The sequence below is a fragment of the Dasypus novemcinctus genome, chromosome 9 (assembly GCF_030445035.2).
Source record: "Dasypus novemcinctus isolate mDasNov1 chromosome 9, mDasNov1.1.hap2, whole genome shotgun sequence".
Classification (NCBI taxonomy): domain Eukaryota; kingdom Metazoa; phylum Chordata; class Mammalia; order Cingulata; family Dasypodidae; genus Dasypus; species Dasypus novemcinctus.
In genome coordinates this window covers 21,572,430-21,590,274 of record NC_080681.1, presented here as the reverse complement: position 1 = coordinate 21,590,274, position 17,845 = coordinate 21,572,430, and the positions used below count along the sequence as shown (strand labels likewise).

General features: G+C 37.5%; 1 protein-coding gene across 2 annotated transcripts in view; it reads right to left on the bottom strand.

The window, feature by feature from the left end:
• COL11A1 (collagen type XI alpha 1 chain) overlaps positions 1-17,161 on the bottom strand; it is a 206,312-nt gene extending 189,151 nt beyond the window's left edge. For both annotated transcript variants that reach the window (XM_004481221.4, XM_058303110.2), the window contains exon 1: positions 16,617-17,161. In XM_004481221.4, the coding sequence (XP_004481278.2) occupies positions 16,617-16,722 (106 nt within the window). In that variant the 5' untranslated portion in view covers positions 16,723-17,161. The remainder of the gene's footprint in view (positions 1-16,616) is intronic.
• Between the last annotated feature and the right edge of the window lie 684 nt (positions 17,162-17,845).

Here is a 17,845-nt window from a genome sequence, read left to right as displayed (position 1 = left end):
GAGAGAGAAATATGTTCTTTCTGTTGTAATCGGTTGGCCTCTTGAACATCTTTACTCATTCATTGATCACTTTGTGGCCTGGTATTTGATCTTTCCTCCCCTGATGCTTGCAGCATCCACATGGCTTACTGATCTAAAGGCCCTCAATGCTATGACCAATTTGTCTCTAATGAATTCCTCCTCTAACCGTCTTCCCCAGGCATTCCCATAACCAGTAGTGAAAAACAGCATTACATAGGGCTGCAAAGCCTTGACTCCAAAGTCAGACAGGTTCTGAATTGCACCTGTGTCATTTAGCATCTGTGTTATCTGGACACATTACTTAACTGTTCTGTACCTAAGTTTGACACATTACTTAACTGTTCTGTACCTAAGTTTGTGCATCTGTAAAACAAGAATAATAAAGTATTTAACTCAAAGGACTTCTGTGAAACCTGAGTTGATACTGTGATAATAACTTAGAATGGGGACTTGGTAAATTTTGCTTATGTGCCAAAACTGCATTGCTGGATACTTGTGAACAGCAACAAGATTATAATTTTTTTACATGTTTAAATGGTTTGAAAAAAATCAAAAGAAAAATATTTTGTAGTTGGTGAAAATTAAATTAAACTTAAGTTTCACTGTCCATGAACACAGGCATACCTTGTTTTATTGTGCTTCACTTTATTGCTCTTTCCAGAGATTGCACTTTTTACAAATTGAAGGTTTGTGGCAACCTTGAGTCAAGTAAGCCTATTAGCAAATTTATTCCAATACCACACACGCTCATTTCATGTCTCTACATCACATTTTGGTAATTCCCGCAATATTTCAAAGTTTTTCATTATTATTCTATCAGTTATGTTGTAATAATAACTGTTATATTTGATGTTAATTTTGCAGTTGATTTGGCGTGCCGCAAACCACGCCTATATAAGAAAGTGAACTTAATCCAGAAATAGGACTGCTCTAACGGCCAGCTATTCCCGTCTCTCTCCCTCTCCTCAGGCATCTCTATTACCTGAGACACAAAAATATTGAAATTAGGCCAGTTAATTACCCTACAGTGACCTCTAAGGACTCAAGTGAAGGAAGAGTCGCCCATCTCTCACTTTAAATCAAAAGGTAGAAATGATTAAGGCGTGTCAAAAGCTGACATAGGCCAACAGCTAGGCCTCTCGTATCAGTTAGCCAAGTTGTGACTGCAAAGGAAAAGTTCTTGAAAGAAGTTAAAAGTGCAGTTCCAGTGAACATGAAAATGATAAAAAAATAAAAAGCTAAACACTTTTTATTGTTCATATGGAGAAAGTTTCAGTGGTCTGGTAGAAGACCAAATCTGCCACAGCATCCACTTAAGCCAGAGCCTAACCAAGAGCAAGGCCCTAACTCTATTCGATTCTTTGAAGACTGAGAGAGGTAGGAAAGCTGCAGAAGAAAAACTTGAAACGTGAGAAGCTGATTCTTGAATTTTAAGGAAAGAATCCATCTCCATAACAGAAAAAGGGCACCGTGAGGCTTAAGTGCTGATGCGGAAGCTGCAGCCAGTGATCCAGGAGACCAAGCTAAGAGAATTGATGAAGGTGGCTACAATAAACAATAGACTTTCAATATAGATGAAACAGTCTTCTATTGGAAGAAAGTATCTAGGACTTTCCTAGATAAAGAGTAGTCAATGACTAGCTTCAAAACTTGAAAGAAGAGGCCGATTCTCTTGTCAGGGACTAATGCAGCTGGTGGCTTTAAGTTGAAACCAATGTTTACTTACCATTTTGAAAACCCTAAGACCCCTAAAAATGTGGCTAAATCAATTCCGCTTGTGCTCTTATAAATAGAACAAAGCCTGGATTTGAGTACTTCTGTTTACAACACAGTTTACTGGATATTTTAAGCCTGCTGTTGAGGCATACTGCTCAGAAAAAAAGATTCTTTTCAAAATATTACTGGTTCATTAATGATGCACCTTGTCACCCAAGAGCTCTGATGGACATTTACAATGAAATTAATTTTGTTTTCATGTCACTAACACAATGTCCATTCTGCAGCTCATGTGATTTCAACTTTCAAATCTAATTATTTAAGACATGCATTTTGTAAAGCTGTAGTTGTCAAAGATAATGAATCCTGTGATGGATCTGGGCAAAGAAAATCTATTAACTTCTGGAAAAGATTCACCATTCGAGATGCCATTAAGAACATGCGATTCACGGGAGAAGGTCAAAATATCAACATTAACAGGAGTTTGAAAGAAGTTGATTTCAACCCTCATGAATGACTGGGGATACATGACTTTAGTGGAGGAAGTAACTGCAGATGTGGGGGAAGGATCAAGAGAACTAAAATTAGAAGTGGAGCCTGAAGATTTGACTGAACTGCCGCAATTTCATGACAAAACTTGAATGGATGAGAAGTTGCTTCTTATTTTAATAGATCAGCAAAGGAAATGGATTCTTGAGACGGAATAGCTACTCTTGGTGAAGTCACCACGAACATTGTTGAAATGACAACAAAGGATTGAAAATATTACAGCTTGTTTGATAAAAGAGCAGCAGGGTTTGAGAGGACTGACTCCAATCTGGAAAGAAGTTTTATTACAGTTAAAATGCTATTATACAGCATCGCATGCTACAATGAGAGGAAGAGTCCCTTGATATGGCAGACCGCATTGTTGTCTTATTTTAAGAAATTGTCACTGCCACCCCAGCCTTCAGCAACCACCACCCTCATCAGTTGACAGCCATCAACACTCCTGAGGAAGATTCTCCACTGGCAAACTACTATGACGTGCTGAAGGCTCGGAGGATGGTTAGCATTTTTAGCAATAAAGTACTTTTAATTTACAGTGTAGATTGTTTTTTTTTTTTAATACATAATACTTTCGTACACTTCAGAGTCTGCATTATAGTGTAAACATAGCTTTTACACACACTGGGAAACCAAGAAAGTCATGTGATTTGCTTTTCTGCGGTATTTGCTCTTATTGCAATAGTCTGGAACCGAACCCTCACTCGCTTTCAGGAATGCCTGTAAAGAGCATAGCCCACTCATTTACATATTGCCTATGGTGCTTTTGCACTGCAAGAACAGACTTAAGCAGATGCAGTTGCGACATAGACTTTATGACCTGCAAAGGCTAAAATATTTACCAGTTGGCGTTTTTAAGCTGAGTCCTAAAAGATAAAGTGTAGTTCATCAGCCAAGAAGAGGGGGAAAGAAACAGCTATTAGGACAGCACAGATTCGGGAGCACACGGGGTTCAAGGAAACGAAAACAGACATGCTTGCCTGACCAGCACTGATTAAATTCAGCTGTCTAAATTATCCCTGGGTACATCATGGCTAGTGAGGAGATCTGGAGAAAACTCATGAATTCACTGCCATGAAATCCAAATAAGCCCTCTACACTAACTTCTACTCAATCCTCTAACCCCCAAATCTGATGATCCAGCTAAAGTAAACTTCTTTCAGTTTCTAAAACGTATCATGCTCTTCCTTGGGGGATTTTCTTTCTATCCTTCTTCAACCAGCTGCGAACAGGTGAACGATCATTTTTTAAACCTTAACTGTCATTAGACTTTCCTAAAGAGCTTTTAAAACATGGATGCCTGATTCCCCCTCAGAATTTAAAAATAGAACCAGACATACCTATGTTTTAAAAGTTTCCCAAGCCTAAAGTACAGCTAACTTTGAAAACTTTTCCATCTCAACCTAAGTATCACTACATTCAGGAAATCTTTAGACTTTCCTCCCAGCCTGGGGTATGTGAGGCTATCATATGATCCCAAGTGCCCTATATTCTCCTCTGATAACTCCACACTCACAGCTGGGGTTCTTAACAGGGGGTCCATGAGCTTGAATTGAAATTTTAAAAAACCCATTATTCTTGTGGGGACATGTTGGTGCAGGTGTGATATATTAATTAAATAATACACAGTATTATTAATAAGGGGTCTTAGTAAGGGGTCCATAGTTTTCACCTGACTGGCAAAGGGGTCCATGGAACAAAAAAAGTTTAAAAACCCCTACTCTACAGTGTTCTTGTTTTCATTACCTCTTTCTTGCTCTAGGCAGCATGATCTCAGGTACAGTCTGTGTTTAACTTATGGCCATGATTTCCCTGTTCCATTCTCATATCACCTAATATGTCTTTCTTTCCCTTTTCAATATATTCTAAGCTGGTAATTATTGCTTATAATCTGCCTCCCCCAATAGACTATAAATTCTATGGCAGTGAACGTCAGAGTTATATTCACTCTTGAATTCCCAAGGCCTAGTGACTGACACCTAGTAAATAATCAATAGAGATATTTTTAATGAATGAATGAATGAGAAACTGGGTGCCCACCCAAAGTGAAGGCTCCTGTCCCACAGGCTGATAAAGGAAAGGAGGAGGGCTGCAATTGGCTTTTAACTATAGCTTCCCAAGTTGGCGTTTTACATTGTTTGTTTTGGGTATGACTGGCACACAGGGATGAACTGGCCTTACTAAAAGTAAATGCTTTCCCCACTTTTAGGGAATACCATTATGCAAGGAAATAACAAATAATAATAATAATACAAAAAGTGTGAAAACCATCTCACAAAGTGGTGCAATGCTCTGCTGCTCCAGGTGAGTATCAAAAAATCAAGAAGGCTTCTGTGTGTGTGTGGTAGTGGGATAAAGGACAAAAGAGGAAGAGAAGTGACTCTATCACAATTTAACTACAATCAATTCATTGCTATATTTAAAAAATCAAAAAAAACTTTTAATAAAGAGTGTAAAACAGAACACTGAAATAGCATATACAATGATTATAATTCAGTTTCTGTAGTTGAAACTAACCACTCAACGTTTTACCCAAAATCAACATTGAACTCTATGACTTTCAGTCATAAGTTACTTATGGCTCTAAGACTTAGTTTCTTCAGGTTAGCCTCATTTTGATAATTGAATAAGATAAAAGCCATTCTAATAGTTTAGAACAGTGTCTAACACATAGTAAGCACTCAATAAAAACATACAAAAGTATTATTCCCTGAACATTTCAACTATTCTGAGCCTCTCTAAGAGTTCTAGCAGGCACCACTCATGTTTCCCCAGTGCTATAATTCACTTGATTCTTGTTATCCATTTCCTCTGACTACCTTGGGAAATCTCTTTCCAGTAGAATGGACTACTGAATCATTTTTCTATTTCTGAAGCTTCATGAGAAGCTATCCATAAAAATTATATACTGCTTAGCAGTTTCTGCAGAATGTTCATATATTACCCAAGGTATTTACAACCCCAGAAGGCTTCCTGGATCTAAGTTCAAGCAACCAAATGGGTGTCAAATCTATACTTTTCATGATTAATATGATTAATATGACCTGAACTTAATACACTGATATCATCAGCATTTTCCTCTTTTCATCATTTTTTTCTTTGTATTGCATAGACATTGTTTAACTATGGTTTAAGACACAGTAACCCTAATGTGAATTTTTGTTAAAAAGCTAAAAAATCTAATATTTTAGTGACCATTCTCCACATTTAGATTCCGTTCTTTCATTTCTTTCAAATCATGTATTCCACATACTAAGCTTGTATTATAAACCAATATGAAGTATCAGATAATAAAACAAATTGACCTAGATTCTGCCATATTTAAATGGTTTGGAAGCTTATCTTTAAGTGACTATATAAATGATGTTAACAAAAATCACATCAATTATCTAGGTTCCAACACAACCATTTTTAGCTAAAATTATCAGACATTATATCTATATTCTGCAATCTAATCTATGGAGTCACAGAAAGTACAAATGGAAGAAATGAACTGCTTAAGCACATTTAAGAAATTTTAAGATTATATAAGATACTTTTATAGTGTGCAGTTTACAATTAAATATTCCTGGACAGGAGAAGTCTTCCATAACACTATTTAGAGTTCATTTTCTCCCAAAGTGTTTCTAAGACTTAATTTCCCCAAAATGTTTTGCAATTAATAACACTGTATTTACAGACTATATTTTCTTATGAAATAATGAATAAAATTAATATAGGCATCTCAAAGCCCAAGATTTTGATGGCCATCTTATAAAACATGGGAATTTGATATTTACACAACAGTCTGCATTAAATTGAGAATGACATAGACAAAAATCATATGAAATGGTAGCCTGGAGTTTTAGCAATTTTAAAATTAATTTCATCAAAACAAATACCTAACAAGCCTACTGGTACCAACTTTACAGAAAACAGAAACTCAATGATCAAATGTAAATATGTTTGTTCATAAATCCATGAAAAATGATAGTTTATAAAATTCCAGTTGCACAATGAAATTCATATTTGGAAAGGTGAGGAAAAGTACATAGTGGAACATTCATGCTGAAATGAAACAAATAGAAAAGTGTGACACATAAAAATCAAGTACATTCCCTTACCACTGCTGACTATTTATTATTTCAAATTTTGACCTGTCCATGAGCTGGGAGAAATCTATGACATAGGATACTGGATTGAGCCTTGAATTAGGAACACTAAATATATCTGTTTGAAAATCAGAACTGTCTGTATTTCTTCACAATATCTAATCTCCTTTCTAGTTTTCACAGTTGGGAATATCTTCCATCTACTTTCTAGGTGACCACAGATCCTACATCATTGGTCTGTTAAAACAGGGAACAAAGCATAGACACCCATTATCATTTCCACACAATTATAATCTCTTAGAACAGCTGTTTCAATGCCCATGGTATGTCTTCCATCAAATAAGTAAAGTTTTACTATTTGGGATTTGGCCAAGACATATAGACTAGTGTAAATGTAAACAATAAAATGAGAACTATTGGAATTATTTGGATAAATATGGCCGAGAACACAAACAATTTAAGGCAATGTATTTACTTTAAAATGATCTAATTCTACATATTGTAAAGCATTAAAACAAAATCGCCCCAGCCCCATCTAACATCATACCCTCCATTTCTTCTCCTCTAGACACACTGCTTTTCACCAATTCCCCTCCTCAAGTCCCTCCTGGTACCTTTCTCTCTTCTGCCACAGACATTTAGACCTATCACTGCCTGGACTGCTCTTTCCTCTTCATGGCACTTGCTTATTCAGCACTCGATTGCTACTTTCTCAGGGAAATCATCTCCGAGCTTCTGTTCTGCATTCTTCTAGAACCATACACCATTCCTTCAAAACATCTAACATAGTTGTATTTTTATGTTTATTTATTGAATGATTGATGACTGTCTCCGCAACTGGACCATAAGCTCCATGAGGTAGAGTTGTGTCTAACTTTGCCCAGCAACTACTAGCCTAAGCATATTATAAACCTCTAATAGGTACTGGTTGAATATGTGATTAAATGAATAAAAAAACAAATGAATGTGCTTAGCAGCTAGCATGAACACATAATAGGGATTACTATACATTTGTTGGATGAATAATGAATGATTGAGTTTTTTAATTAGCTTAGCACTGTGACCCTTCTAGTAAACTACACTGCTTGACAATAAAGACTGACATACTGCCTTTGTAGGCACAACACACACAGTTTAGCACATAGAAGACAGTCATTTAAGTTTTGTGATTGACAGTCTGAATCCTGAACTTTACCAGACTATAAAAGCTGATGTGAACCGAAAGTTGAAAGTAGAATTAATTTCATAACACTGAAGATGGTGAAAAAGCTCATGACACTTAAAAAGTATAGTATTTCTGCTTTACAAATGGCCAAATTTATTAAAACAGGTTTTTAAAAAAATAAAATATTATATTTTCAATATAGCCATTTTACTTTAATTTACGATCAACATAATCAGTTGATCTTCCCAAATCAGCTCTGGCAGAGCCCCTGCTATTTGGCAACATGATATTCATCAAATGATTTGTACATAAGCATTTAAATAACCTTTCACTTGAGTTCCAGTGCCTTATTAGACAGCTAAGCTCATTTCCATTTTCAGATAGATTTATTTCCTATTGCAGAGATTTATAACCCCTGGTTGTGCATCAAAATCATCTGTGAAGTTTTATCAAGCTCATATGCTTGGATACCATTCAAATTCTCCTCAATCGAAGTCCCCTGGGTTGGGATTAGAAATTATTGTGATACTAAGTCAGGCTTATTACCCCTATCCATTTGACTATGGTGAAATTTCCTTGTGCATGTGTTCATTCATTCATTCAACAAATATTTATTGACCATCTATTATGTTTCATATATGGTGTTAGCTCCCAGTGTTTCTTAGAAATGTAAAAAAGGTGCAATCTCTGTTTTCACTGCAGCATCAAAAATAGTCTATGATAAATATTAAGGTTTGGGATAAGTACAATATGCTTTAGGATGTTATACAAGGTCAACTATCCCATTCTCCGTGATCGAGGAGAGGTATTTCTAGAAGAGATTGTATCTAAATCCTGAGTAAAAAGCAAGCAATGTTCAGACAATCTTTAGTTGGGTTATTGAAAAGCAGTTCAATAGAGCTACAACCAAAACCCTCTTTTCATTTAACAAAGATTTATCAAATGTCTAGTGTATGACAGGCTCTGTGCTCAATGCTAGAACATTATAAATAAAACAGATAAAGGTAACTCCCTCAGTGATTTTAGTGTTACTAAAGCATACAATGGATAGGGAGAGATTATAAAAAATATATAACCATTTTTACAAATGATTCTACTACTATGTATTAATCTTATTATGCAGACTCCTTTCTTATGTCATAAAATATTAATAATTATAATATATGGGCAATATATGTTACTTTCTAACCTGGAAAAAGAATGTTTACCAAAATAATCATAAAGTAATATTAAGATATAAATATGTAGCTGATTATTTTTAATAATTATTCTAGAAAATTCAGAAAATTAGTTCCTTAATAGCATACAAAACTGAGATGAAAGGTTAAAAAAGGAATATATGGAAGGGATATTTCCAAATATCACTTTTTAGGAAATATCATTGTTTGATTAAACTGTCCTTGCTTATTCACCAGAAGACAAGTGAAATAATGATTTATACTAACAAAGCAAAAATACCCTTCAAATGCTATTTTTCTCTATAATGTACTATCTTAGGGCAAACCACAATTTGAGAGGTCACAAAATCAGTAGTTCCAAATATTCAATGGCATCTTTGGAGAGATGTGCAAAATTGTTTTTCAGATGAAGAAAATTAGGGAGCGTGTCCCAACTCATTAACTTAAAGAGAGAATAAGCAAAATAAAAAAGAGGCCCACTCTAATAAAATGATAGGAGGAGGACCTCAAACTTTCTTTTCATACTACTCCAAGTAACTAGATTTTAACTTTGTTGCAATCTTCCAGATGAAGTAAGAATATAATTAATAGACTCAGTAGTACTTATCATATACTGTGCATTCTGGCACATAGCAGGCACATAGCAGGCACACAGGGATACTAATAAATATAGATTATAGTTATCATCTTCCAGCAACTCCAGGAGAGAGACTTGACATATACATGGGTAATTTCAACAGCTTTCACAGCCAGAATAGAAGCACTAGAAAACTCCACAAGCAAGTATGGGGGAGGGATCAAAAAGAAGAGCCCTGGAACAAGATTGTTTGGGTTTGAATCCTGGATCCACCACCTACTCACTGTGTGGCCTTAGGCAAAATACTTAATCTGTAAGCTTTCAGTTTCTTCTTGGGTAAAACAGGAATTTTGATATTAACTTACCTCCAGGACAACGGTGAAAATGACATGAGATTCTGTAGGAAAGATGCATAGAACAGAACCTGGTACATAAAGAACATGCATTGGGTGTTAGCTCATACCATCTTAACTGCCTGGAGATAGAAGGGAAAGTTTTATGAAGGTGTGACAGTTGTGCTAAATCCTGAAGTATCAGAAGATGTCTGCTCTATGGTCAAGAAGGGAGCAAATATTCCTGGGAGAGAGAAAAGAATGTGTTCAAAGACAGGGCTAGAGGATTTAACACGGCTCAAGAGCAAGGTGAATGGGAATGGGAGCTGTGGAGGTAGAAAATGGCTAGTGTTGAGCCTGGACAGAGAGAGGAGCAATATCCCAAAGGGCACTTTATATCATGTTAAGAGTTTTGGACAATAAATTTATATGTAAAGCCAAAGAAGGATGTTAAAGATTCATCAGTGTTCAAAGGGAAGGGTGATAGCCAGTAGTAGGTGGTGCTCCACCGTCAGGCATCATTTTAAAATTTACAGCTTTTCTTTCCCTACAGAGCTGAGAGTAGCTACTAGAACTTCTTAGTTCTACCGGGATTGCAACTACTTCTTTTTCTGGCAATTGCCCTTTTGGGAAACCAGGTTGTATGTGAAAACTGAATGAGGAAGGAAAGCCAGCTACCTCATACAGTCTAAGGAGCATTCCTTTAAGCCCGGATGTCAGTTTACCAGTCAGACAGAGGAAGGAAGCATCCACTGACACTCTATGCGCTCAGGTTCTATGAATAGAGACCTTCATTTGCCTGTACAGTACACAGCCATTGAAAAGCAATTAAATTTGGTGAAAATAAGAAAGAAATGCTTTTTAGGAAAAAAAAATAAAAAGAAGTTCGAGGGGATTGCAAAAGTTGATTGTGCTAAAGCACTTTTACACAGGTTTGTTTTAGTTCTCAATTGTCAAGTCGTATTTAAACCGGTCTCTTACTCTGAAATATGATAACCTTTCTTTTCTCTGAGTTCTTTCTCCTAAATTAATAGCACTGTCTCTAATTCCATGCGCAGCAAGCAAAGAGTTTATTTTACCAGATAACAGTAGGTCTGGTGATCAGCCAATGTCTAAAGAACCACTAGCCAAGTCAGTAGTAGGCCAAAGACTGCAACTGATAAATAGATATTACTCGTTAAATCACTTAAAAATTGTTCATCTTCTTTACAAAGCTAATAGTATACATGTTGAGTTCTGACACAACTGATGGTAGAAAAATAAAGTTACCTACAAAAATAAAAATCATGTTAGAGAAATAAATGTATCAGATGCATTCTAATATAGAAGGCAGATTGAACATGAAAACAAAAACAAAAATTAAAAAAAAAATCTTTGGTTTTGAACTAAAATTGCAAGGTGAAAGGACTTAAGGGAGGTCATTGAAGTTTACTAAAAGCCACACTGAAAAGTGCCTTTAAAGTTGACTCCGGGGAGAGAATTTAAAGAACACTGCAACTTTTTATAACATCTGTGTATACCTCTCTTTCTTGTTTGCTAAGGAACAAAACTTCAATGGTCAAAAAAAAAGGGTTTCCTCTCCTCATTCCCAGCTCAGGTCACATTTCCCCAGTATTTAATGAGGGAAGTGGAGGAGTAAAAGCAGAAATTCAAGAAATTCAAACTGGCTCTCAAGCCCCCACTCTGCAGTTGCTTTGAATGCCTAATGATTACACCAACTGTCCTTAATTTTTTCTCCAATACTAGGAGGAAAGAAAAGCATATCTAGGACCTAATAAAACTCTGACTTTTGAATACCTAACTATAATTATTAAAAATTATATAAAATGCTGGGGCTAGCTCAGTAATTATAAAATACCATGTTTATATAAATTGTTAGAATTAATCAAGAGTATAAATATTAGCTTTCACAGTATCTTCTTCACCACCCTATCAACATGTACTGCTTTTCCCTAAAGATGGGAAGACCTATAATTTGATAGAAATACTAGCTCTTGATTATAGGACTTCTAAAAATATTTGAGAAATAAAAAATTGAATTCTTCCTTCTTCAAAATGCCACATGGTAGTAAAATTTGGCATAGTTTTTGACAGCAGAACAAATGTCATGGTAGCCCATTAAGAAAGTATTTCCCCATAAATTTATTGCCAGCTTATTCCCAAGGTAGAAGGTATTTATGCAGTTTCAGATGCTTTGATATTTCAAAAGAAACTTTAATTAGACCTTATACTATTAAGTTCTCTCCTACTTGTTTTTCAAAATTGACCACTTATTTGGGGAAAAATGTCTATTAAATAAATAAGATATATCAGATAAGAGTTAATTCATTATCTGGTTTATTAATAAAACAATATAATATATATCATCCATTAATCCAAAATTAACATGAAAATCACATAAATTTGATTTTATTTGCCGTATTTTAAAAATGTATAATTTTCTTAGTTTCTTGAAAATTCTGTCATGCTTGATTCTCTATTAATAACTGCTAAGAGAATTAAAAATCTGTTCTTAATCCAGCAACAAATGATACAAAAAATATTATTAAAAGCTATTATGCAATCTATATTGTTGCAGATATTGTTACATCACATAAATAGATATATCAAGGATACAAATGATGAAAAATTACCTTTCTCCAAATTAGAATTCTGAAGAATTTAAAAATTCATCTATACATATATTTCCCACATGATTTTCTAAAAACCAGGCATTTCCACTTAATCTGTCTTCTCACTAATCTAAACTCCAGCATAGATCAATTTAGGTGATATTTGTCTTCAGTAATGTTTCAGACATCTGTTATAAAGATATTTTTCATCACTATTGCAGATTTTCACCCTTTCCACTTGAAGAAATTTTGAATATTATAAGAATATTTTTATGTTTTTAGAATAAACAGTTCAGCTAACATTTCTGTACCTTGGTTTCTTCAGTAAAGTGATAAGAAAGGATGATGAGTAATTTCCATAATAAATTCTAGCTCTAGTTTTCTATTAAAAATCTCATCTAAACACCATTTCTTTCTTTTCCAAATTAAACTTTTTATTACATGTACACTGTCAACAAAGCTTGATTTGGTTTGAATCCATTCATTATCACTAAATAGACAGTGCCTCAATAAATTAACCAGTTTGAAGAGGATCTGTCTTAGAAGAGAAGCATTTTTGTTTAGAAAATAAATATGCCTACATAGACTTTTTTGTCACTGGAAATTCCACCCAAAAATCTGAAAAGCAGTCATGTTTACCTTGCTGTATTTAAGGGATAAGTCACTGGAACAACAATGTCGTGGTTATATTTTAGTAAAAAATGGAGGCAAAGACTGAACCTGAACAAATTTAGTTAAATAATTTGTAAAAATCAACACACTATGTATACACAATTTTCATTTTGCAACTTCATAAATTCTCTTAAACTGTGGAAATAGTGTTACCTCAGAGAAAGTTAACTTTTATAAAGTAACTGCTCTGTTAGTATTAATTATGAAACAAACTGTCACCTTAAGATATTAGTAAACAATTTCAAAAATAATAAAAATTTAGGTTATGGTGTATATATATATGCCACCTAAACTGAGGCCATCTTTTATAAAACATGCAGGAAGATGCTACTCCTAAGCTATCTATTTTTCTTTACTGTCAATCTGTTACACAGCTTGCCAATTTTGAATCAATAACCCAATGGGAAGATACAATATTATTAAACCTAATAAACTGCAAGTTTTATCAGAAACACCTCTGATCTTTTAGCTGATTTCTGATTAAGTGACCAAAGGGACAAACTTTATCTCTTTGCAAGCTTGGATCAGCATATGCTCTGGAGGCCAACACCATTTCACCTGCTGATCCTGGGGACTCAAAACAACTCTTCAGCTGGGTTCAAACAAATTACTGAAATGCTTTTGAAAGTGCCTTATAAAATTTGTCACCCTTTTGCAAGACTCAGTACTGATACCATTTTAATTAGTAAAAATAGATTCAATTGGATATTATCTTTTCTTAGCACTGAATTATAGTTTAAATCTTACACTCCTACATAATTCTTACTTAAAACTCTTACATAACACCATCTATCTTAACACAATCACTTGTAATGCTATAAATCCCAGGTAAATCCCATTTCTTATCAATAACAAGTAATAGACTAATTAACAAAATTTCATACATTCTTGAGACAAAATAAGGATGACCAGAGTCAAATATTTGAAACATAAAATTGAAGTTTATGTAAATGCATATAAATAGCACCTAATCTTGTTATAGTAAATCATAACAAAGATTGAAATTTTTAAATAATATATTAAATTTTCCCAAGTTCTGGAGTTTGGGTTTTCAAAGTAAAATAATATGACTCTGTGTAAGATAATAAATTTTATTTTAATCCATTCACTTCCTAGAAGATTTCTCCATGAGGTGAGATTCTTCAGGATCCTAAGCTGTACTTTCTTTAGTCTCAACTTTATTATGGACACAGATATTTATAAAGACTTTAATGTGTTTAAACTAAGAAAAACAAATTTTAAATTACTTTTGAGTTCAGCAACCAAACCACATCACTGAACTCAGTGAAATTAATAAGGCATAGTATGATGCCAGACTATAATACCTTCACTTAAAAGCTGGTATGAATCCTACTCATTGTTAATTCAATTGCAAAACTAAAAGCTAATATTAGAAAACGGTGGTTCAGACTTTGAAGCCAGTGTTTCCTTTTTAAACATGAATATACTATAATTTCCTTTTTGAATTTCATTATGACAGAAATGCCTTCAGGAGAAAGTTTACATAAATAAATGACCTCCCTCTAAGCAATAAGCACCAAGCAACCTGATTTTAAAAATAACAAAATCTTACAATATGAGTATCTAAACTATCATACTACTTTTGAGACTTTTCATAAGAAATGACAGCAAACCAACATCATCTGATTTTTATATTTCCCACATTTCTTGGCTTTATAAAAATAGGGAAAGTTATTTTTCCATCATTTATTTGATGGGTGCTGAGATATTTGTTGAAAAGTATTTCAGGTATGTAGTTGATTGACGAAAGAAAAATATGTTGGAGTGCAGATATTTGATTTTTCTACTATTCTTATAGCTTTAAATTAGGTTCTAATGCGGAAAAGAAACAAATATCTTCAATGAAAGGATCCCTGAATTCATACAATGCTGTCTGTTGAGCTTATACTTCATGTATGTCTTCACCGAAGAATGTCTTAGTTTCTATATTTTAAGTAAATAGCTGCAGTTACGATCCTCTTCTGCACATATGCAACATATTAAAAAATATATATGGTATGTTTGTTCTTCCTTAATCGAATGTCTTTTTCACTATGATTGTCCTTAGGAGGATTTTAAGAGGCCTCATTTACTGAGGCAGATGCCCGAATTCCAAACAATAAATAAAACCAGCAGAGGGCAGAACTGCTGACAGAACTGACAAATCCAACTGGTGACCAGGTACTAAAAGTAAAGTGCAAACTTTTGATGGATTCCACTGTCAAGGACTCTCTTATTTATTCTTGCAAACGTAGAAATGGATGCACCAATTCTTTATAAATAATATCACTCATTTCAAAATTCATATATGGTCCTGACGTGACGCTGACTGTGTACACACCAGGATACGTCACGATGCCAAAGAGGAATGATCCAGCACTGCCTGCTACTCAGGAAGCTGAAAGCCATCAAGCCTGTGCAAGGAGTACAGACCTGGTTTGCAGAGTCCAGCCTCGGGGAGCGCTAACTACCACTGGAGAGAACTCAGATCTGGGCGTCTAGACAGAGAGCCAGAGTCTCAGGTTTCTGCTAACGCCTGGGCCTTTGGGCTTGACTATTATTTTCTCCTTTAGTCTATCCCGGTCATCGTCCTTAGTATCCTCCAGCTCCTCTCTGCACTGCCTCTGACAAAAGTTTGTTTTTCTACTCTGAACTGTCTGGGCTCCCTTAACTCCAAAGGCATTCGCCAGCCAGCCAAAAGTCTGCAGCACCTAACGGACAGACCCCTCCAGCCAGATGCTTTTGCGGGAAAGGGCGGGGGAAGAGGACGGAGGAGGCAGAAGGGAGGAGTGAGGTCGCTCTCCCTCCTGGGGTACTGACAGGGAGCTGCTGTCTTCCGAGCAGGTCTGGTCATTGAATATTTGGTAGTGCCACGTAGGAACTTTTCCTTACCTCTCTCCTCCCACTCCATCCCACGACCCCTCCCCTTCCTTCCCAAACCCTATTCCTCCGCCCCCACCCCAAATGCTTGGCGAGTTTCTTCATTCTCCAACTGAACTGCACGTCCAACCTGCAAGAAGGGGCGGAGGGGGGGGGGAGAGGAGAGAACCGAAATTCAGGGAAAAGTGTTCTCCCTATCTTGAACCTGTTCTAATGTGCTTCCTTCTGATCTGCCAATTTTTTCCACTTAAAATCTCTTTAAAATGCCCCTTCCACCTCTCCCCCACCCCTCCAAAAAAGAGTTTTCTAGATTCATCCTCCCGGTTTCTCTTATATCCCAAAGAATAAAAGTGGCTTTTTCACTTTGTTCAAGACAAAGAGCTTTATCAAGGTTCATTTTATACCCTTTCTCTATATTTTCTCCTCAGCTCACCCTTTCGTTAGTAAGAATCTAAAAAACACCAGAATAGGTGTTCAAAGGGCAGTCTGAGGACTGTTCCTCAAACGAAAGCTTTGTACAACTGCCCTTGGGATCAAGGTAATATTTTCTCTCTTTTCAAAGAGGCTGGAAAGTGAAGGGCATTTCAGCAGGATCTGTGCTTGACAGATCTTTTTTCCTGCTACCTCTTCTCCCATTACTGTCCCACCTACATTCATCTCTCTCTCTCCAGTTACTGCTTCTAACCTGGTGGCAGCTTCAATCTGGATTTTATTTAAGGGGATTGTTTGGGGAGGAGTGGGGGAGGGAGGAGGGACAGAGCTGGGGAGGGGCACCGGAGAAAGACCAAAGGCCATCTCCCACCTCCCCAAATCCATTTTTTCTTACCTCCTCTGACCTCTCTAGCCTGGAAGAGGCAAGTCAACGCGAGCGTCGTGACGGTGAAATCCCACAGCCACCGTTTCGTTTTCCACCTAGAGGACCACCGCTCCATCTCCAAGCCCGGCGCTCACCAGTGGGACCTCAACCCACGAAATGGTGACTGCAGACCAACTTCGGCCCTTCCACAGTAACGCCAGGGATGTGTGCTACACAGCCATCGCGGGGGGAGAGGGGCACAACTTCAAAGGGCTTTTCCTTTGGACTTGGATGACTCGCTTCCTTCCTGCCTCTCGCCCCGCTCCTCTCCCTCGCGGACGGCCCCGCCGGCCGGGACCCTCCGATGCGTCCTCGGCTGGGCCCTGCCTTCACACTGAGGGCAGCTGAGGGGCTTCAACCAGAAGGCAGAGCACACTACGCGCCCCTAAAGGCTTCAAGCCGTCAGTGGGCCGGCCGAGCGGCGCGGGGCAGCCCCCTCCCCCGCCCACTCTCCTCCCCGCGCCCCCCTTACCCGCGCGCAACTGACGAGGCGGCTGCGGGGCAGACCCAATCGCGCGCCTCGCGGGCGCCCCGAGCCCGCCCCCCGCGCCCTCTGCCCAGGAATCTGGAGTCGGGGCGGCCCGGCCCACCGGCCTCCCCTGTCTCGTCGCTCGTCTCTGCCTTCCTCTCCTGCCCAAATCCCAGAGAAGAGATGGGAGGGAGTTATGAGGGACGCGTGCTTGGCTCCTGCACTCTGGGAATGAAAGGAATTGCAGGAGAGCCCCGGAGCCCGCAGCGTTTTCAAGGAGCTTCTGTGTTCAGTAAAAGCGGCCGCTTGTCTCCTTGCGCCGGTCCGGTGGGCGCTCGCTCGCCGGCGGGGGAGGGGAGGCGCCCGGCGGGCCCGCGGCCGCACACCCGGGAGCGCGGGACTGGCGAGCGGAACCTCAGCCGTGCGCAGAGAGCAGCTGCTCGCGGCAGACGGGGGACCCGCGCACTCGTGGCTCTGCCTACTCAAAAGTATTTTTATCCTCTTTAAACCGAGAATTAGAAGGAAGGGATAAAGGTGGGAAGGGGGGCCCTAGAGACCAACACCCAGGAGGCGTGTGTAGGGAAGCTCCCCTGTAGGATCTGAAACTGACAGTTGCTATCTTAAATGTTTAAATTCAGCACGAAGCTAATTCAGGGGCTCTTCTTATAAAGAGCTGAACTGTACTCTGTACTCTGAGGGAGGAAGAGAAAGGAATACATAGGAGCTGACG